General features: G+C 27.3%; 1 protein-coding gene across 5 annotated transcripts; it reads left to right on the top strand.

Moving 5' to 3' along the window:
• On the top strand, positions 1-19,902 carry LOC107452902 (lysophospholipid acyltransferase 7). 5 transcript variants are annotated; one of them, XM_043044690.2, is made up of 8 exons: positions 1-61; positions 3,275-3,505; positions 5,258-5,384; positions 8,946-9,096; positions 10,067-10,218; positions 12,299-12,507; positions 15,228-15,410; positions 18,188-19,902. In XM_043044690.2, the coding sequence occupies exons 2-8, from the start codon at positions 3,294-3,296 to the stop codon at positions 18,570-18,572; spliced, it is 1,419 nt and encodes a 472-aa protein (XP_042900624.1). In that variant the 5' UTR covers positions 1-61; positions 3,275-3,293; the 3' UTR covers positions 18,573-19,902. The 5 variants fall into 5 exon arrangements, with proteins under 5 accessions (XP_042900624.1, XP_021002710.1, XP_021002712.1 ...); XM_021147051.3 differs by having other exon boundaries at positions 2-442; XM_021147053.3 differs by lacking the exon at positions 1-61 and adding an exon at positions 168-442 and having other exon boundaries at positions 3,275-3,408.
• Positions 19,903-23,589: the final 3,687 nt, after the last annotated feature.

Raw genomic sequence — 23,589 nt, 5'->3', positions numbered from 1 at the left:
CGCTTTAAATTATATAATGAGACTAGTGAAAAACGGGGGCAAGACTCTTTCAAGACATCAGGTGAGGAGACGTAATATTAACATTGCGCAATTCTCAAGTTACTCAAGTCCTTTTTGTTCTTTTCATAGTATCATTTTCATTTCACTTATCGATTATACATCATATCGATACCCGTGAAGGGCGTGTCTTAGTTGACGCGCATGGTCAGATATGTGACCAAAAAAAGAAAGAAAAAAATATATTTATAAATAGTAAACAAACATTGTTTGTGAATCATGGCCACTACTTATAATTACGTTTATTTACAATTTTTCTTCTTGTGAAAGGTCGAAAATCATTATCACAGGATGAAACTCATTAGGATGATCATTATGTAATGAGTAAAAAGAATGGGGAGTAGGTACTTCAAGAATATTGTTTAAGTCCATTGTTTTAGAGTAGGTAAGAAAATATATTTATTTTGTAAAGTTTTTTTTTGTTATTTATAATTTGTTTTGTTCGTTTGATTATGATTTTTATTGATATTTGAAAATTTACTTATTCTATAAATAAAATTACAAATGTCTATGTGTTCATACTTTCTTTTTTCAAGCATTAGTTACGTAACCTTATTAAATTGCTCATTAGCAAAGATTTCTTATCCGATATGATAAATTTATTCTGCTATAGAAAATTATGTTTATGGTGTTTAGAAAATTATTTATAAAAAAAAAGAAAAAACCTGTTACGATTTTCTAGTAAGTTATTGGTTGTTTTTTATTTTCTTAAGTATTACATAATGAAATGAGTCTATGATTTCAGTATAAATAAATGAATAATAATAATTATACTGTTAATTATTATTTTCATAAACATTTTATGTGCATTGTATTCAATTTAACTGCTGTTCCTAAAATTTATGTGCATAATATATAATTTTAATGTATATTATTAAATATTGGATTAAACTGAGGGACTTCATTGAAATTTTGAACTTATACTTCAAGCGAAATTAATAAGTAAAAAAGATAATTTATTACATGAAATTATATGCAGATGAAGTGAAAAATTATAGATCTTTGATGTTTAAAAAAAAGTTATGCTATTTCATTTTTGAAATTAAATATGTGCCAATGTAAAATAATTTTTATTGTTGAGGTGTCTTTCCTAAAGAAATGAAATTTAAAATGTGTAAAAGCTCATCAAAACATCTTTTTACCTACATACTTCTAATCTACTTCAATAATTTTTAAAAAAATTTATTAAAACAAATAAGTTTGGTTGAATGTTGATTTAATTTAAAAGATTGATTTAAATTAAATCAGAAGATTGATTAAAGCAATGATTTAAATTACAAGATTGATAATAGACTGAAGGATGTGACAAAATAAATTTATGTGCTTCATAATTTGAAATAATACTCTAAAATTTGCAAGCTATAACATTTTCAAAATGACATTTAATGTATTTCTCCTCTGAGATCTCTAAATTATTTATGACCAGTGAAGAATATTTGAGTTATAATCATAATATGTTCATAATAAAATTGACTTAAGTTTAAAATAAAAATTTTTATTCTATATTTTCTGTAGATTTTTGCTACTATTTTAAAAGCATAATTTTCTTCAGTACAACATTTTCATAAACGTGTTTACTGTTTATTTATTCTTCTTTTATTTATATGTATATATATATCTGTATGGAGATGCGAAATGAGAATATCAGGAGTCTGTCCGGACATTTTGTAAAAGGTCTTGTTTTTGTAAAATTGTGAAAAAATTACTCGTAATTTGTGAACTTAAAATAAGTGTTAAGTCACATTCTTTCAACCAGGGTCTTGTTTTGTGAATTTGTGCAAATAGGGTCCTGTTATTGCAAGAAACCTTTTCAAGGAGTTTTTAAATTGTGAATGGATACAAGATTGTGCTCAACACTGTAAAATTATAATAAAAAAAAATTTATTTTCAAAAAGAAACAATTATTACTACTACTAAATTAGAGATGCAACATACAAATATTTGGTATTTAGCCTATACTGCACAACACAGAATATTCATTTCGGATGAATAATGGAAACAAAATCACTCACATTTTTAATAATTTCAATTAAAATATTTTAAATAACACTAATTAGTAATGTGTTACACATTAAATAAACTTAACAATTAAATAAACAATTCTTAAATTTATAATAATTTTTTTAAAAAACTGATATAAGTTAATTTTTATTTGCATAATATTTTATCAATTAATTTTATGAATAATATATTACCTACTCAATTATTTATTTACACAAAAATATCATTTAATATCGACAAGCATGTGCACCTGATGTTTGTAGAAGTAGAAATCTTAGAATACTACATTTGGAATTTATAATTTTTTTGACTTCGAAGTGGTTAAGGTACATAATATAAATTAAATTAGATCAAACTTAGCTTTAGAATTAAAGCAGAAAAACATGATTAACAAAATATTAGAGTAATATATGTCGATTTACAGTAGATTTGAAAATATCTATTAATAGCTGAACACTCAGCATCAGTCAAAATTTCCAGCCCATTTACAATAATGCGCAAATGTCTTTCAAGTGTCTCCTGTGAAGGGTCCGATTAAAAGATAAATTATTTTGTGAAGGGTCCATTAACGGACCCAAATTTCTTCTAAACACACCCTTGAATATTTTCGTCATTAATATAAAAAGAATATTCTTGTGATGCTAATATTTAGAGAATTTTATTCTTTAATTGTAATCTATTAATAATATCTAAAAAACAAGCATGCAAATCATACTTGTATAAGAAGTTTAGTTAATTTATCCTTCTCAAAAAATTAACAAATTATATTTCGGTATACTCAATGTAGATAATTTGTAGTTTCTATTTCAAGAATTTTCTTTGAACTGTGACTCTGTTTATTGTTTAACTTTGACTGTTTATTTAGCTGTACAAACACTTTTGATTTTTTTTTCTCTTTTCTTTTCTTTTATTGCTCCCAAAACAAAACATTTCAAATTCATCAAGAATAAAAACTTAAAAACAATATATTGAGATCATCATTTATTACTTAATTGTGTTTAAAACAAAATTATTCTCTCAAAATTGTTGTTAATTGTTCAGTTGTATAAAAATTGTTCCTTGATGACAATATTATAAAAGATATTCTTCAAAAGATTATCACCGAGAATTTTACATCTCTATAATAATCCTCTAAGTACAGTTTCTAAATGTTTACATTTTTAGCCTTTTTATTCAATTTGATAATCTATTATTAATATTTTCTTTTTTATCTCAGGAATTTTATAAGCCTGAAAATGACGACAGATGATTGGATTTACTTCTCTTGTTTATTATCATCAGTATCATTTGGTTATTATCTCCGTCAAGTCAAAACTTTGCCATCAAAGCAGCTTCTGTGTACCATCATAGGTTTTATTCTTCTTTTCATTCTCTCAGGATTTCATATATTGCACCATGTGATACTTACTGTTGTTAATGCTTTGATTGTTCTATATGTAAATAAAAGGTAAGTTTGTTAGTATAGACTAGGGATATCTAAAATAATAACCGCTTGTATATAGATTGAAGGGAGAAGGAACATAAACTTTTTCTAAATGTTAGAGGGTACTTATGAAAATAACCATTCACCATATGGTGAGTCAACAAAGAAGAGTAGGGACTTAAATTAAGTAAAGAACTGGTCACTTTTTCCCATCGTTTATTTTATGAATCATTATTCTGTTTTTTAAATCATAATATTAATGATAATAGTACATCAATGCAGAAAGACTTTGGAAAACATTCATATGTCCAATGTTCCCATTAAAAATTTTCATTTTTCTGAATCAATCAGTTTGTGATGGAAAAATTCGTGTGAAGAAAGTTCTTTAACAATTCATATTTCAAAGCTGTAATGTATACTGCCGAGCAATTGAAAAAACAGCCAAAGGGCTTCACGATTGATTCCGAGAAAAGTGACTTGACAACTTTTCTCCTTCTATTGCTAACATTATGAATGCTAAAATAGAATTTCAGGAAACTGAAAAAACAAAATTTAATTTTTGTTTATTTATTTTTTTGCAATATGTAGCTTACCATATAAAGATTCTATGAAAATCTTAATTTTTAATTTTTTGTTGCTTACGACAATTTTTCAATTGCGAGGCAGTATACATTAAATGCATTTTACCTTCCCAATAAGTTCTTTAAAATCAGTGTGTTTAACTAAAATTTGTCTCACATCTATATTAGTATTTTTTTTTGATAAATTAACTTTTTATTTTATTATTCTTTCTTATGTGAATTTTTAAAAAAATATAATTTAATCCAAGCAAAAAAAGTTGCTATTAAATGAAAAGGACCTATTGATGTCAATTGTAAACTCATTAGGTTTGAGGAAAAAGTGGCTACTAAAATATTGTAAGTTTACTCGCTACTAGCTGAAAATTTAAATTTTCCAGTCTATTAGAGAGTCAATATCCTTTTTTAATCGAAAGAATTACACTAATTTCCTGTAGATGAATCATAGCCTATCAATAAAAAGAAATATTTGCTAATTTTTTTAGAATATTTTTTAATTTGGCAAGATTTTTCCACCTGAAAAAATTTTTAAAAAATCAATGAATGATTCTCAATTCGTGCAAATATTCATCAGCAGATAATGCTACATTGGAGTAATTTTTTAAGTATTAAAAAATTAGTTCACGGAAACTTTTCATTTTCACAAAACAATAGGCTTTTTCATATTCAATTCTCTTTACTGCTATCATCCTGATTCCTTTCATATATGTCTGTTTAATTTATTTTCACAAAAAAAATGTTTAAATTGTTTTTTTTTTTTTTTTTTTTTTTAAATNTTTTTTTTTTTTTTTTTTTTCAAATTTAATTTCAAGTAAAAGTGTTTTGTAATATTTTTATTTAGTACATGGATGAGATAAAAATGGATAGATTATAATGAAATTTACCTCTTCTTTGTTACAAAAATCAGAAAAATTTGATAAAATAAGTTTTGAAAAGTTTGCGAAAATTTTTTTCTGAATGTTTATGGATAGTCTGAAATGAACGTTTAACTTTTATTAATATTTATTCGAGATTTTTATTTGTGTATTATTAGTTACTTCAAAGAGAAAAAATTTTCTAACTGAAAATAAAGCTGATAGCTTTTCAGAGTTTTTATTTTTTATAAATGTACAAATACAATATGTGAATAGTTAATTAACATGATTAGGTGATACATTAATTATATGAATAGATGATAATTTTATAAAAATTATTTTAGATGTTGCCATATTGTAAGCTTCTTGTATTGTTTCTGTCATCTAATGCTCACTCGTACATTTCAATATGTTGGTATTCCACCAATTCCAGAACTGCCTAACACTGCCTTGATGATAATGGTCTTAAAAGTATGTATTTACTATCAATTGGAATATACTTTGTCAAATTATTAATGAGTTTTATTGGGTCTAGAGAAATGAAATTCTTAAATCCTTTCTATTCCTTATAATTTTACACAGCATTTATTTTTTTTCTGACACATATTATTTCTTTAAATTTATGAATTAACATTAATTGTTTCAATCTTATATTTTTTACTTTATATAGATCTTCAACTATATAATTTTACAATCCATGTTAAAAACAAATGCATATCTGGACTCAATTATAAGCACTTAAAATATCATTTTAGAAGAAATTAATTGTAGAATCCAGAAAGGAACCAAAGCTATTTTTCACATCAGCATCTGTTAAAAAAATTAATTGATCCTGAAAACAACTAAAAATTTACATAAGAATCATCCGTCTCATGGTGACATATGACTGTGAGACTTAGACAAAAAGATATAAATAATTTACTAATTTTTAACAAAAAATACTTAGAAAAGTTTATGGCCCAATGCATCTAACTAATAATTATTTTATTTTATAACTGTTATTCATCAGGCGATCCAATTTTGTGTTTATGACTACTAATGTTTAATTCCTTAGCCTTGTAATTTTGAACCCAATCCAGAAGACAAGGGAACTCCTGGTTCAAGTATTGGGAGAAATTTGCATTTGTGGGAGAACTTTTTCATGGAACTAACCGCATTTGCGTTACAAGAAGAGGAAAACCATGTAAACCTCCCTCGGTTAGCCTGATGGCAAGGGGACTCTAACCCATGATCCATCTACCACTGAGGATATTTTATGTCAGCACTGCGGTTGGTGCGAATCGGAATCGACCAGCCATCGCTGGGATTCAAACCAGGTTCGCCTTGTTGGAATGCAAACGTCCTATCCTCTGAGCCACCGTGTCTCAACTTATAGTTATTGGAGAATAAGAACTAATGATGAACTGGAAGCTCTTATCAAGCATTGAAACTTTGTAAAGTTCCTCAAAGCACAGAGGTTTTCATGGCTTGGTCACATTGGGAAATCGCCTAACTCAGGGCCGGATTATACCTTTCGTAGGCCCTAGGCACAGAGCCGGATTATACCTTTCGTAGGCCCTAGGCACAGCCGTTTATGGGCCCTCCCCTCCTTCCCCCACTCCTCCCCTCTTTTCAAAATATATGCTAAAATTTTCTTCGTATGGAAACGTATTACGCCATTTTAGATGTATTAATTTCAGAAATGACTAAAAGGCGTAAAGCTTACAGTGATTTGTACGATAATTTCGGTTTTCTTGTTCACAAAAATTTGTCAGAATCTGAGATTAAACTAAAAGCGCAAAATTTGGTGAAAATTTACTCATCCGATTTAGAGGAAAACTTTGTAGATGAATTTTTACTATTTTCAAATTTGTATGAACATAAATCTGCACAAGAAATGTTGAAGGCTCAAATTAAAGATAAACTTGTGAATACTTTTCCTAACGTTCACATTGCATTAAGAATATATTTGTCGATTCTTGGATCAAATGCAGAAGGAGAAAGATCTTTCTCCAGATTAAAATTGATAAAAAATTATTTGCGTTCAACAATGAATCAAGATCGTTTGGCATCGCTCGCACTTATGTCTATTGAATACGACATTTTGCGTAGTTTGGAATTCGACAGCATAATACAAGATTTCGTTGAATCCAAAAATCGCAAAAAAGTAATATATTAGATCATAAGATTCTGCAAAATAATTTATTACCGAAAAATATTATATTTTTATTTGTATCTTCATAATTTTGTGCAAAATACACTTGTTGTTTTTAAAGCTAAATTATTTTGGTCAATAAATTTTTTTCTCCCAAGTTTTTCGTAGGCCCCTGAATTTCGTAGGCCCTAGGCACGTGCCTAGTGTGCCTATAGGATAATCCGGCCGTGGCCTAACTGTAAAGACCTTGCATTGGGAGCCCATGTGCAATAGGCAGACCAAAGAAAGGATGGATAGTTCATGTCTTGAATGATTTAAAAACTTCAATGATCTTCAATTGGAAGATTCTAGTCATGTCTGGAGAAATATTGTGCAGCAACCTAAGGCCCACCCTGGGCTGCAGTGTCAATAAAGAAGATGTTAAAAAAGAGTTTCAAAAACAAAATGTGTACACTATTAGGGTTTGCAAAATAATATTTAAGCAATAAAAAATCAACATCATTATCCAAATATATCATTCTCTAGTGAGTAAGGTGGAATGAAAAACATAAAAACTAGTTTGATGTCTAAGTGAAACTTGGAGGTGTTTTGAATGATAGCCTTTAACTCCTCTCTGTTTTCTTTCAGTGTTGCCTTCTTGAGTAATAACTTGTTAAATTTTGATAGTATTTTTTTTTCTCTGATTAAATATTTGTGATTAAATATTGCGATAATTTGTAATTCCTAATGTTTTTACTTCTTTATTTTTGATAAGGATTGTAAAAATACATATTAAAGGTGGTGATTATGGAACATCCTGATGATCTTGTGATCTTTTTTTTAAAAAAAAATTGCATCAATGGTTAATTTTATCATCTAAAATGTAAGATACTAAATAGAAGACTTAAGTGAAAAAAATGCATTTTTAAAATCAATTCAATCAATCGATTTTTCAGGTTGAAACATTTGTTTTTTTACTTATACTTTAGGCATGGAGGAATTTCTTCAAACCCACTAAAAAATGTTGCTTAATTCTTCAAGGAGAAACTAGAATTTTTTTTGTATAAATCTGTAGAAATTATAAATTAATCTGAAAAAATAATTTTAAAAGAAATTATGAAAATTTATGGGGCATAAAAAAAATTTAAATGTATGTAATATGTAATAAAACGTACATTAAGTCGGGAATTCTTTTCCCCAATTTTTTAAAAACTTTTTATATTGTTATTTAAGTAGTTGTGTAGACTAATTTACTGTTTTCTTTATTATTTTCGATGTTTTATTCTCTAGTTATTAATTTTATTTAATGTTCTGATCACATTTTCAAGTACCACTTAGGTTTTTTGCCATAGAACCTTTTGTGTTGTTCTGAATAAATATAAGAAAAAGACTAAATTATTTTACAAATTTAAAATACTTTCAAGCATGTTCATGCATTTTTTATTGTTATGAAGATAAAATTGGTAAAAAGTCATTATAATTTATATAAATAATTTTAAATGACTTAATTTTTTTCATAGTGCTAAAATTTGCTTTTTGTAATTAAAAACCGAAATATGAATTTGTTAATCCAGAGTTTCACTTTATCATATTGTTAATGTAGTTATTATTCTGTAGTGGTATCAATTTTAATTGAATTTGAAGCTTCAGATTCTTTTTTGTTCATTAAATTGCATAATAACAGATGTGTATCTTTTTAACTTTTAAAACTAATCTTGAAAAAAAAAACACATATGCATTTTAAGCTTTTATTTATAATTGGTATTCAGTGAATGTTTTTTTTTTATCTTGCTAAAAAAGGTTTAAATTTTACAAAAACTTGTTTTTTTTTTGTTTACAAAGATAACTGTTATAAATTTACTTTCGTATATGTAAGTTATTTATTAATTAATTTATATTTGTTTTTTAATGCTTTATAGATGGTAGGTTTGGCTTATGAAGTTAATATCCATCATTTAAATTTTTTATCATCTGATGCAGGGGATAAGATAAAAGAAGAATACACCCGAATAAAACCTACCTTTACTGATATTATTCAGTACTCTTTCTGCTATGCAGGCTTACTTGTTGGTATGTTATTATTTCTATTTTTAAAGCTACTCTGAATTAATATTAAAAACCTTAGACCAATTCACTCCTTTTTATTTCATTTTATCCAAAAATTTAATTTTATCGTGCTTTAAAACTCATATAGCATTGTTACTAATTGAGGGCTACAAACTTCTTCAATAAAAAATTTCAATTTTTATCATAACCAAGAATCAACTATATTTAAACAAGTTAAAAAAATTCAACTGTTTAATTTGAATTTAAAGGTAGAAAACATCTTGTGCCGTTAATTTGAGCATTTAATTTATGATAGATAACTTAATGGAACCAAATTAGGATTGATTTTTTTTTTATCTTCAATGGTGTTTCTAAAAAAATTTGCATGGTAGGCCATAGTCTCTTCAGTCAATCTCAAATGTGTAATGTTATTATCTAACAATTTTTCTATTAGTTATTTCCAATATTAATGCCGTCTAAGTTTTCATCCTGGCTTCTCATAAACTTTTTCGAACAGGCTTTCTTGCCTCCCTACGTGTTTCAATAGAACAGTTGTAATGAAAGCAACTTTCTGTAAAATTATGCCCAAGGGCTCAATGCTTTGAAGGTTAAAATTAAAAATGATGAAATCAAACTTTTCTAAGACGGTCAAACCAGGCATATTTTGCACTGACCCCCCCTTCGTACTTTACTTTCTCTAATGTTCTATGTACTTTCGCCAACCTTTTTTATATTTACTTACTTCTTGGCATTACAACCCATGAAGGATGTATGGCCAGCTCCAAACTTAACGATCCTTAGCCCTCTTATAATTTGTGAATTGCCATCCTTTTCTGTATCTCTCTACACTTCTCCTTCCTGCTATCTCCCCCCAAAAGAAATTTTTGCACTTCTGTTTTTGTATATTCTTGTCAAGTGGCCTAACAACAGTAGTCTTTTCAATGTTTATAATATATCCCTATTAATAAGCTAAGCTTTTTATTTTATTTCCTAGGACCGTATTATAGGTTCCGCACGTATGAAGATCTATTCAAGAAGCCATACAGCATGAATGTCTCACATTCCTCATTCTTAAAGAAAAGGATCATTGTTGTGCCATTGTATGCATGCCTCTATCTTCTTACAGATTACTTTTTTCCTCTTGAAGTGAGTATTTCTTAGTTTTTTTCAAAGCTGCATTTAAAAAATCATTGTTATACATATTATGAGTGTATTACATTTCATAATGTGCTTATTGCAGTATCGTTTATTACATTGTTAATTAGAAAGTGATGTGATTAAAAAGTATGATCTTTAGTGAAATTAGTTAAATTGTCACCATTTTCATGAGATTTTAAATCAAGCGATTATTATTAATATGCTTGTAATTGTGAACAGACATAGTTTATAAAAAATCGTTTAGGAAAGTATATAAATTTAAAGTATGCAAATTTCTAATAAGTGTTTCACTATTAAATCCTCAAATAGGAAGAGTACTTTAAATCTATATCATTTGTAAATACAATATGTTCTTGATATCTCGAAAACATCGTTATGTCAAAAAAAATTTCTTCTTGGCATTATATATCCACCTAACGTTAAATTAAATTCCCAAGTTGAGGAGTTCCTTCTCAAAATCTTCTTCCTAATCCCCGAAATTAGCAGGGCTAAACAATGTCCATGAAATTCATAACCCGCAGGAAGTCGGCCACCAAAAGTGGGTTTTGTAGAATGTCCCTCTCGTCCAGTCGAAGACAGTCCAGGATATGTTGGGGAGAGGCCTGCATGTTGTGGCACCTGGGGCAGTTTGGGAAAATTTTAACACTACCCACGAAAGAAAGAGACTTAAGGTGGCCGCTGGTAAGCGCTGTCTGATCCTTGCGGTTGCACCGAATGTTGAGTGCACCACCTGGACAGGTGCTCTGGTACCAGTGATGTTTGGGGGTACGAGCCCGGAAACATTGTCTTTTTTCTTTTTCGATGCCAGTTCCATGAAGGTGAGTGAGTTTGGAATCATCAAAGTTTCTTCTGTCCCCTCCTTAGCCAGAGTGTCGGCGATATCATTGCCCGGAACCCCAACAGGAGAAGGGATCCACTGGAGGTGGACTTCTCTCAGTCATAAGAGGATTTTAAGTTTGTGCAGGATTGAAGCTCCTGTTTTGTCTCTCACCTTCCTCCAATGCGATAAGTACTGTATGGAACTGAGACTGTCAGAGAGTAACCAGATATTATTGTGATCCTGCAGTGTTAGAAGAGAATCCAGGGCAGTTCTCAAAATCTTGTTATATCGAATCTTTTTTGTAATAGAAATTGCCTTTTTTTTTTGGAAAAATCACAATGTAAATTGTAAGCTTATTGTTAACCAATTCTTTTCTATATGATGCCTCATTGTTCGTGTCTTACTTTTAAAATAAAATTATCATTTCATAATTTTATTTAAAAATAAAATTATTATCAAAATAAAATTACAAATGTACCAGAGAAACGGTACATTTGTATTTAGACTTATAATCAACTATCATTGTATACATATTTAATAGTATTTATTCTTATGTTTAATGACTCTACTTTTTAGAGTAATGTTTTAGAATATATTTTTCTACTTAAAACTTACTTAGTTCTGAATTTGTTATCTCAAAAAATCTCTTTCGAATTTGCCCCCCCGTCCTTTCAGCTTTGAGATATTGAGAGTATACTCTAATACATTTTTTTAAAAACTGTTTCCTTTTTATTTTTAATCACATTGTTTTGCAACTTTTAACTCATCCCAAATTTTAATTTTACTTAAATTGAATATATTTTTATCATATGAAATTGAGTGGATCAGGATTGTTTATATCTGCTTGCATGCTTATAGGTTTTTACGATACTTCCCCCTCTATAATTTTTTTTAAGAAAGATTATTTAAAAAACATCTGTGTAAACTTTTTTTTCATAAAATGTTTTTGTAATTATTTATTATCTAATTACAGTAGTTATTTTAATTCATACACTTAAATCAAAATGTTGAGCATATATCAATCGTTATATTGATCTGTTAATACTAATTAATATTTCAGGTATTTATTGTTGAAGTGTTAGACTTGGTACTGTTAACTTAATACACTTTCAGGGCAAACTAAAAACATTATGTGTGCAATGATTTTCTAATTAAAACAGTATTTTCATTTATTTATTCACTTATTTATATGTTTATCACACTAGAATGTATATTTTACTAACTATTTTATTAATTTATTTTGTAAAGTTTGCTTCGTCCCAAGAGATCTGGACACTGCCATTTATGCACAGAATTTTTTACGTGTGGCCATGGTTTTTTAGCTTTCGTATGAGAATTTATGTGGCATTTGTGCTTGGTGAATGTATCTGCATAAATCTGGGACTGGGTGCTTATCCCGAGAAAAGCAACACTCAACCGGGTGCTGGACCGACTAACCTCAATGCTCTTCAAGAGATGTAAGCAAATTTTCTTAAATTGAAAAAATAATGGTGAAAATTAACAATATTGGTTTCAATTAAACAATTTTAGATCTGGAATAAACTGTTCTTAAAATATAACCAAAAAAATAAATAATAGTATTAGAAGCAGAATTTCCATGTGCAAAGAATTTAAAGTGTCGCAAAAGAAAGCTCACTATAACTTTAATGTAAAATGAATTCTTTCTATCATATAAACTGCAGAAAGGAACCCCGATGGACCAGAAAAATAGAGAGCCTGTTTATTTTCCTAATAATTTTTGTTTATAAGTCCATGTTTTAATGAGATTTTTCTCTATTTCTTAAATCTTGTGATATTGGTGTCAGTCAAAATATATTAATAATTATGAATAAATAGGATTAAATAATACTATGTATGTATGTCACATCTAAAATGATGGCTAAGTAGAATTAAGGTATCTTAAAACTAAACTTAAAAAGAATTATATTTTAATGGTATTTGCCCTTTTTAATAGATGAGAGCATTCAATAATCTCTTTTGCATAATAAAAAAGCACTTCAAGTATAAATTATTGATAATTAGTTTAAAAAAATTTAATCTTTATTTATAAAATGAATCCATACTGTGCAGTAAGATGTTTTTATACAACCAAAATATCATTCATTTTAATAAATGTTTAGAGAACATCTTCATCCAGTCTTATGGTTACTTATTAAGGTGTCAATCCTCACAAGGAAGTCTGGATATTATGGATCACGTGACACGAAAGAAATAACTATATATGATGCAAGTGGGAAAAGTGCACACTTCTCTTTTGAAAATGAATCTGTAGAAGTCACCAGGAGCTTCTGCTCCATACACACTTGTAAATAGCAGTTTAATTTCTGTAGTCTTTTTCTCTTAATAAATGTTTAGTAAGAATTATTTATAAAGTGGATATACACTAAATTCCGATGTCATAGAAATTATGATCTTAAAAGGATAAATTCGAATCAGTGACTGCAAATATAATGAGATAAACTTGGCATTAAAGCGTAACATGTATCTATAAGTAGAGACAGATAAGAAACCAAGTATGCTTAAGATTTGCTATGTTGCTTTTGAAGAAGTGGTTAATGCGGATTTTTCGCTAACAGGGATCCAGAAGTTTCCGGAGATGGAAGGTTCAGACCTTTAAAAAAATCATTGATCACAGAAGTTTCCGGAAATCAAATTTTCAAAGATGGAACTTAAAAACACAGTTTATTTAATTTGTTTGTAAGGGAGAGCCAGATACTTTATAAGCTTATTATATTCATGATTAACATTCATTTTTTATCAGTAAATAGTTATTATGATCATAAACTCAAGAAAGAAAGCCATATTTGTAAATTTTACTTTATTTTGTAAAAATTACTTCTCCAGGTCATCATAGGTATGTGTAAATGATATAGGTATATGTAAAATTTTAAATATATTTTAAGTAAACAAAGAAATATTGAGAAAAAAGAAGAAAAACCTTGTTTAAATTTTTTCTAATTTAAACTTTTTTTTTTTAACTCAAGAAATATTCCGGAATTTTGACTTGGGCTCACAATTACCCCTGCAGTAGGCAACCAGTAAACACCCAAACAAAAAGACTTGGATGCTTGTCATACGTACTTGCGATTCAGTAATACTACTCTCGAGTAAAATACTGAAATCAAATTACTTTTGCTTCGTGATCACAAATAAGATATAGCCATGATTGGCTGTATCTCAAATGTTCTTATTACTGAATAAACTGAATTTGTTAAAGCAATTTTTATATTTTTTTATGCAAAAACTGCTGAAAGAATAGCACAATTCAGATTTTTGTTTTCTAATAGTTATTATGTTAAAGATTTTTTTTCTTCAGGAATCTATTTATTATGAAATTCAAAAATCAATTTTTCTCTTTTAGAAATATTTAGGTATGCCTAACCCTCAAATTTGATTGGGACATCCCCCAAATTGAAACAAATCTTTCCTCATTTCAGCAAACGACAAAAATTAAAAACAAATTTTTATTTGTTTATATATAACTTTGTTATATATGAATTGAATTTTTTAAATTTATTACTATTATTATTATTTTTTTTTGTATTGCTATGACATTCATATAAATATTTGTTGCTTGAATTTTCCTATATTTAAAAACATGTTTTATGAAAAATAGAGAAATTATAAGCATATGTAATATTTACTTTATTTATTTTAATAATAACTTCTTCAATATTTTTATTTGATGTGCTTTAATAAAACTAAATTCACTTAGAAAGAGCTGCCGTTCTACAAAAATCAAACTGTTATGTTATTTGTTAACTATAATGATGCCTGTAACAGTACTTAAATACTAAGTATGTAAAAAACACAAACATCTTTAATGATGGCGATAGACGAAGCGAGCTTTGATATGTGAACTTGGAGTTTACTTACTAGGTGTTGCCAAAACACAATAAGGAATAATGATGTTCCAGATGTCACATATCTGCCTTTTAAAAAAGTGCTAATTTACAAACATTATTTTAAAAAAATCAGTAAAAAGTAAGAGTCATAATTTCATAACGAAAGGCATATAAAAGAGTCACTTGTTCAATCTATCGCTAAATAGTTGAGGCTATTAATTTCCAGCATGTTCTCCTGCCTTTAAGAAATGCTCATTAATTCTATTGTTGATAAATTATTGTTTTTTATATTTTTTCTAATGAAATTAAATTGTGAGGTTTGTGTTTTACAGCGATAATGATTCTAAAGCCCTGGCGACAGCAACATATAATTTTGAATCAATTAGATGCATGAATGAGCTTGCTAGTGAATTCAGACCCACTATGAGGGAGGGTATCAGATATTGGAATATGACTGTTCAATATTGGCTTGCAATTTATATTTACAGAAAAACTGCAGCTCCAAAACCTGTGAAGTAAGTAACATTTATTTTAATGCAATCTTTAATATTTTTATAAACTCAGATTGTTGTTATTTGGATTACTAAATATATTAGGGCATGTTTTATTTATTTAATATTATCATTAGTTTCCTTTTTTTTAAAAGTCATTTTATGAGAAAATATGACTGTTAGAAGCATTTATACAAAGTGGCATCCTTGCCTACTCTTTAAACTCAAGATTTTGTATTCTTAAGTATGTAAGGAGTAGACAAAATTAAATTGGTTGTGATACATATACGAATGTAACGCATATTGGGCTCTTTTGCCAAATATTCGGCTGGATGTTCCTCATAATATTCGGTTGGTCTTAATATCCGTCATTTTTTTTTGGAAAAGGTTTTTTCTTACAGAATTTGAATAGATTTAAAAAATAATAATCCAAAATTGTATTTTTTACATACATTATTAGAAATATTTTTTACACATGTTTGTTACTTTCTGAAACTTGCAAATTTAGATTCTGAATGACTAGAAAAGCGAAATTTGAAGAATTGAAACTAGATTACTTTATACTGAACCATGAGTTTTGTATTGCTGATTTTTTTAAATTATATTCAGGCAAATCAATTTTGTCGTTTTTTTAACACTTTTTGTTTTAAGAATTTTTGTTCTTTTATTGTTACTTTTTTCCTGTACAGATAACTGGTAATGTAGAAAATTTGGATTTTCAATGTTAAAGTTCTTTTTTAAGAACGAAGAACATTTTTTTCCTCTTTCTCTTGTTTTTATATTAAATTTGTTTATTTTCTTTTTGTTTATAATGACACAGCATTTTTTCAAGAGTATTTCTAATAAAAGTCATTATTATCACTTTTTTCTAATAGTATAGCAATATGAAATAGTTTGACATTTTTAGTTTAAAAACTAAGAACGATTTTTGTTTTTATCCGACTTCTTTTTTTTTTTAACTTTTGCTTTTNCATTATTATCACTTTTTTATATATGAAATAGTTTGAGATTTTTAGCATTAAATTTTTAGTTTAAAAACTAAGAACGATTTTTGTTTTTATCCGACCTCTTTTTTTTTTTTTAACATTTGCTTTTATTGACGTTTTTATTATGATGTGGCAAGTGAGATGCTTTCTATCAAATTTTTTTTTTTTTTTTCTCATCACTTTTTCTTGACAAAACAGTAATTGGAAAACAGATGTTCAGCTTTAAATTTTCTAAGATTGGTTTTTATTTTTTCTGTTTCGCTTTTGTATATTATCTTGTTTTTATATGCAGTTTTATGATAACACACCCTTTTTAAAAGCATTTCTGATTGACTATATTTTTTTAACTCTTTATGAATTTTTTTTTTTCCGAAAAGTATTTTTAGCATTAAAGTTTCTTTTTAAGAATTAAGAGGGTTTTTTGTATTTCTCTTTCTTTTTTTAAATTTTACAACTTCAAAATTTTTTTTTTAAATTTTATGTAATTATTAGTCAGTATTCTTATTTATCTTAAATATTTTTATAGTTTTTTACATCATAGTTTTCTATTAAAGTTTTGTTTCCCTTTTGCCCCATGCCAATAATATAGATAAGTTTTGATTCATTTTCAATAATGACTAAAATTATTTATGTATTAAAAATTATATTTATTAATGATTTTTTTGCTATTCAGCAGTTTTTTTATTTTTTTGGCAGCCGGAATTCGGCTAAATCCTTATTTGTTATAATACAATCCTTATTTGTTACATATGGTATGTATACATAATTTATAGATTTTTTGTTCACAAAATGTTTCTTGAACTGTACAAAGTTTTACTTTGATTTTTATTTCAAATGAAAAATGTTTTATTTTTAACTTTGCCCTAGATTAACTTAACCTTAGATTCTCATTCTTGGTGTTTCTGATATAGAAATAACTCAAAGCTAAACAGAGAAAAGCATTTTTAAGTTGTTGACTTATAATTAAAGATTTTTGCTTTGCATTAAAAAAAATTTAGTTTGACAATGAGTCATTTGATTGCAAAAATTTATAAAAATATTCAAATCACTGTTTTAATTGATTTTATTGCTTATTTAACCTGATTCATTTTTTCTTTGGATCAATCTCATTCTTTGTTTCTGATCTGTGGTCAAAATTTGATGAAATATAAACAACTTTATATTATTAATAGACAAGAAAGGATATTGCATTATCACATAGAAATATGCATAATATTCTTGCACTCTTTGGGTTTAAAAAGATGCTCTTTCAATTTTCTTTTCAAAGTGTACAATATATTTATCTATAATACTTTTCTTTTTATTCTCCCTTCTGGTGAAATATTTGCCTTTATTTTGTTAAAATATGAGACACTCAAATTCTTTTTGATTATGTTAAAAAAAATTTATATGTTGGTCCAACATTTTTCACTTCTTTTTAAAAGTTACATAAATTGCTTTATTTTTAACACTAATTTGTCCATTGGATGTCTCAAAATATATGACCTATAGTATAAGTACAATTGATTTGTAAATTATTTTATTTATTTATTATTATTTTTTTGGAAATAAATAAAGAAAAAAATTTTTATTTATTAAGTGGTTAATTGAAAAAAAATTCTTCATACATTTCTTCCCATTTTATTATAAAATGTTCCTGTGGATGTTTATAATTTTTGTTTCTATTTCATTACTTGTGTTTTATTACTTCAATTAAATATGTTTTAGCTTATAAAGGATTTTCAATTAAAATATGCATTTTAGTAAATTTTTCTATTTATTCTTATTTCAAATCTGTTAAGATTATATAATGATATGCTTTTTTTTTATTTTTAGAATGCTTGTGACAATGTTTGTAAGTGCCATTTGGCATGGCGTTCACCCAGGCTATTATTTGTCGCTTCTGGGCACTCCGCTGCTACTGATATCTGAAATTGAGGTGGAAAAAGCTTTCCGTAAGAATGCATCTGCGACGAGTCAAAAAATTTATGATTTCATTTGGTACTTCATAAAAATGCAGTGCATATCATATATGGGTGTTGCATTTATTCTTTTAGACATTGGAGTTATCCTTCATTACTGGAGCTCTATTTATTATACGGGACATTTTTTAATATTGTTTTTATTTGTTATTGCTTTTGTAAAAAATAGATTTTTAAAAAAAGTTGTTAAGAAAGATAAAAAAATAATACCAGAGCTAAAAGAGTCAAAGTCATTATAAGCTATATTTTCAAGAAAAAGTCACCCATAACTAACGCGCTTTTATAGGATATTAAAAACATTTTTTAGCTAACTATGTACCTGATTTTTACCTTTTTATACCAGTTATTTACCAATTCAGCATTAGCCTCTTTTTAAATAATGAACTTAAGGTGGCAGACTTTCAAAGAATAAGTTAACGTTTTTCTCTATTCTTTTTCTCAGACTATTACAAGACTAGACCCATTCATCACCTTTAAGTCTGGTTTATGGATAGGAAAATGTGCAGTAATGGCGCTTTTGAACCAGATTATGTGAGTGGACAAGGTCCAGTCACAACGCTGTATTGGTCAAACTGTCGAGATTATAAATGTAGAAATCCCTGTGGCAGAATTTTTCGGGCTTTTTGCGACAAACCTCTCTAGCACTAATATCTTTCTACAAGATACTTTTTAAAATAATCGTTACTAATTTAAAGTGACAAAAACGTTGTGTTTAGAAAAAAATGAATATTCTTTTTGGTTAAATAAATTGTACATATATTTTTTTTAATAGAATATTTAGTTTTTTTAAATATAATTTTGAAAGGGAAAAACGCACTAATTATTTCCTTTTTGCATTTTGTAAATCATCATCTCAGTAAAAAAAAAATACTAAAAATCGTCAAATCCATTGCAGTAACTACCAAATCTCGGGAATCAGACTCTTTAAAAAGAGGTTACTCAAATGTGTGTTTCGTTTTTAAATTTGGTTGTTGTAAATAGACAACGTATGAAAAATATCGGATTTTAAAAACCAAGTGAAAATCAATGTCAATAACTGTTAAAAATACAATCAAAACACTATGGATTTACGATATTGGCGTAAAGTGTGATTTGCATCAGAAAATGATTATTTAAATGCGAGATTACAAGCAGGAATCATATCAACTGAGAAATAACCATAATTTTAAAAACCCCGTGTAAATCGGTAGCCCCAGCAATAACTGCCGAAAAAAATTTGAAACCTTCATAATCGAAAAGTAAATTATCAAATAAGCGATGATGAGTTAACCATTTGTGTGTAATAAAATTGTTTAAAAAAACATAGAGGATGTTTTTTTTAATGTGGAAATCCGTAGACGAGTAGATTTTTAAATGTGGAAAGCTGTCGAAAGAACGATAGAAACACTGTGTGGATCAATGATATCGGTGCAAATCGGGCATGTTTAAGAATGATTTCTTGATTCCAAGATTCGAACTTTGTGTGCCGTAATAATATCGGCATTATTAAAAAAATATCACAATAGTATCCGAGCGATGAAAAAAACACAGATTTTTTTTCAAAAATAATTACATAAAAAAAAGTAAAAATTGGTAGCAATAATTGTCGGGGGGGGATGAGCAAAACACTACATATGTTATTTCTCATATGAGAATATAAAAATAATAAATAAGAAGATAATAAAAATCGCGAGAATTTCTTTCCACTCTGATGCGCGAGAAAGGCATCTTTTGAATGTAATTCTGCAGAAAATAAAAAATTTCTAAAGTTTTCGCAAAAAAGAAAAACAAAATTTTTTACTTCCCAAAAGAAAAATCTTTCTGCAAGAATTCAGCAACATTCTGCGACAACGTGATTCAGCCACGGGGGTAGAAATATATTTTATATATATACATATATATTTTTTTTTCCGACAGGGAAATTATTTACCAATCCATAGCGGCCAACATTTCAAAGTAAAAATTTTGCAAATTTTGATACTAACACTACAAAACTAATTGTACAAGAAAATTTTCCCATGAAATATTGATTTTTTTAAGAATATAATTTTAATATAAAATTGAGGTATAAGTAACCTTTATACATTTTTAGTTGGTTACTCATTATTAAATGAAAGCTTTTCCCCTTTACCTCTCATTTTTTGGAAGTTAAAATTCTGTTTTTTAAAAAAAAACTCAAAATGAATAGTTATATCTAAAATATAATTTTTTAAAACTAATAGCTCTTGCAAAAATTATAAATGTTTAAACAGCTTACTTGTTATAACTATATTAATAATAAATTTTTATATAAGATTTACATTTAACATAATTTATTTCTTTTTTAAAATTATCTTTTTAAGGAATTTTTATTATTTTCATTTTGATATGTAAATTTTTCCTCAGTTCAAAGAAGAGTACAAAAATTAAGGAATGTCTCTAAAAATCTAAGTTTGGCAACTATGTAAATATATAGTTATATACAGTTACGCATGAATTATTTTATACTTTTGATTAAAACATTCAACCATTTTGTATTTTGAATACGAGCAGAATTTATAATGAAAATTTAGTTATCAAACAAAATTTCTAAATGCCATGTCTAAAAAATAATTACTTGAGCAAATACTACTTCATTTCAAAAGTCTATACTTTTTATGCGAAAGCAATTCATTTGTAAAGGAAATATTTTATACTTTTTGTCATAAATGTCTAACTATTTTATATGTGTAACAAATCCAAAATATTTAGTTATAAATATTTATACATAATAACTCAATTCAGCAAGGGCTTAAACACAAGGAATCAATATTGCACTTATCTACTTCCTTCATTTATGATAAATTATGTGCGTTAAGTGATTCATGTATGTAAAGGTTTTAATTAATTTACTTTATATCCAAATTAAATATCTCAACAATTTTTAAAGTTTATTAAACAGAAATGATGTTCTGAAGTGATCATTCCTGCATAAAAACATCCATTCAGAGTTCATCCTATTGCCTTACACGCACATGCTTAGAAACTGTACATTAAGAAAAAAAAACTGCTTGTTCATGTGTGAATCACATTTAGGTGCAAAGACGTATATAAATCGCCGGCAATGAGATTACTCCATAAGTGTTCCTAGATAGTGTATATTTAAGAGATGCAGTGTGTTATTGCTTAGCTGTATGGGAGTAAATCGCTCAGATCAGTATAGAATAGGCTGCTTGAGATAGCCAAGGCTAGCAACTGCCTGTAGTGTTGATAGAAGATGTATTTAAGAGAAAAAGTTTAATTTTGAAATGATATTTTAAACAAAATTTAGTTTAATGATTTGTTTCATATTATAAATGTTTTATGTTGAACTTGTAAGAGAATCATATTAATTAGTAAAATAGAAACTTGCTAAATTGTATAATATGTATTTAAGAGATTTTGTTATCTTATTTTACAAATATATTTCATACACAATTGAATTGAGAGACTAATTTGTTGGTATTTCTGATTTCAAATGTCAAACTATTCTAGTTGATGCTTCAAACTAACATTTTCAATTATATAGCCTGTGTTTAAATTTTTTTTTTTTTTTAAAGTTTGTAAATATATTTTATGCATGCGGGTTGCACAACCTTTCTTAGATAACTGGCCATAAAAACCAGGAAGTACTTACCATATTCAGAGACAACACAAGTAACGCAAATCTGTGATCATAAAAACAAAAAAAAATTTTTAGTAATAGTAATAATAGTTTAGTTATAATAATAACCTATTATAACATGGATGAAACTTCTCAAGTGCAAATAATGAAATAAAAAAAATTTAATGCAAAGAAATATAGACACAAAATTACATTGCTGTTTATTACAGCTAATTTAGAAACAAAAATCAAAAGAAAAGAAAACGAGAAAATTAAAAATTTCATTTACCGCTAAAGTATTATTATTAGAAAATAAATTCTGTTGCCACAGTTAATAATTAATAAATTATCACATAGATGTGATGTTTTTGATTAGCTCATTTAAAATTATAATTTTTTTTGAAGTATTTAGTTTTGGAAATATATTTCCTCCTCTCATTTTATATCTTCAAATTCTGTAACATATCACACAATAACCTGCTGGAAAATCAGGAGAAGTCAACAACAAAGCTTATTGCAAGTTCAGTACATCCAATTATTATTGTAGAATTACAAACACAAGAATTTGGTCATGATGAGCACAAAGTAACGAAACTTAATGACACATATCAGCCACAAGTGATGAAATACGAATATGTCAGTTCACTGAATTTCCTGGAAACTAGACAGTCAAGTATTGAGTTCAAGCATCAAATGTACTTCCATCTGCAGCATGATCTCTGGTCATGAAGGATGAATGCTATACCTTGACTGATGCATCAAACTTTTATGACGCATTGACTACAATATTAAAGATCCGTCAGCTTTAGCTCATGTATGTGAGACAATATGACATAATTTTTCTGTTGCTACAAAATTTCTGTCAGCAGATTCTGGCAGAAAAGCTTTGGATTTGACCTGTAAAAATTGGCAGGAGAGCATAGAACTACGTGGCTTTTATCCACAATCTGATTTATGTAAAATTGATGCCAGCAACTAATGCATCAAATTAATAAAACTTATTTTAATACTAGAAATATAGGTAAATTTCAAGTATGAGACATGAAGTGGCAGCTCTGCTCTCTGATGAATTGATGCTAACAAAATAGGCAGCATGGAAAAAGCTCTAGTTTGGCTGGTTACAGCCTTAAATCGATGCATTTGAGGTCATCAATAAGTAAACGAAAAGAATGAAATAAAAGCAGAATAACTGGTAAAGTAGTATTTTCTCCGAGACCAGAATTTAAAAAAATTTTTTTTAAATATTTTTATATCAATGCTTAAGGTTCAGGGGCCAAATCAAAAATCTTCATAGGCTACATTTGGTCTGTGGGTTGTGCATCCCTGTTAGATATAATTTAATTGAGTGTTTCATTCACGCTTAAAGTGTTTTGTTTTCTGAATATAAATGTGCAACTATTTTGAACTTTTATCGATACCAAGATATACAGTAATAACATTTCCAATTTCATACCATGTACTAGATTTTTGTAAATATATTTTATATACAATTGAATTACTTAATTTTTGGTAAGCTTTAAAATATTGAGAATTAATGAGCACTTATTTTAAATATTCCTCATCTTGTGTCCCTTTTGCATCTAATGATTCAATTATGCAAAAAGTATTTTATATTCCCGGTTAAATTTTTCAACTATTTTATATTTTTTACACTAGAAGAATATATTAGTTATGTT

This window comes from Parasteatoda tepidariorum, chromosome 3, assembly GCF_043381705.1.
Source record: "Parasteatoda tepidariorum isolate YZ-2023 chromosome 3, CAS_Ptep_4.0, whole genome shotgun sequence".
Taxonomy (NCBI): domain Eukaryota; kingdom Metazoa; phylum Arthropoda; class Arachnida; order Araneae; family Theridiidae; genus Parasteatoda; species Parasteatoda tepidariorum.
This window is presented reverse-complemented; position numbering and strand designations above follow the sequence as displayed.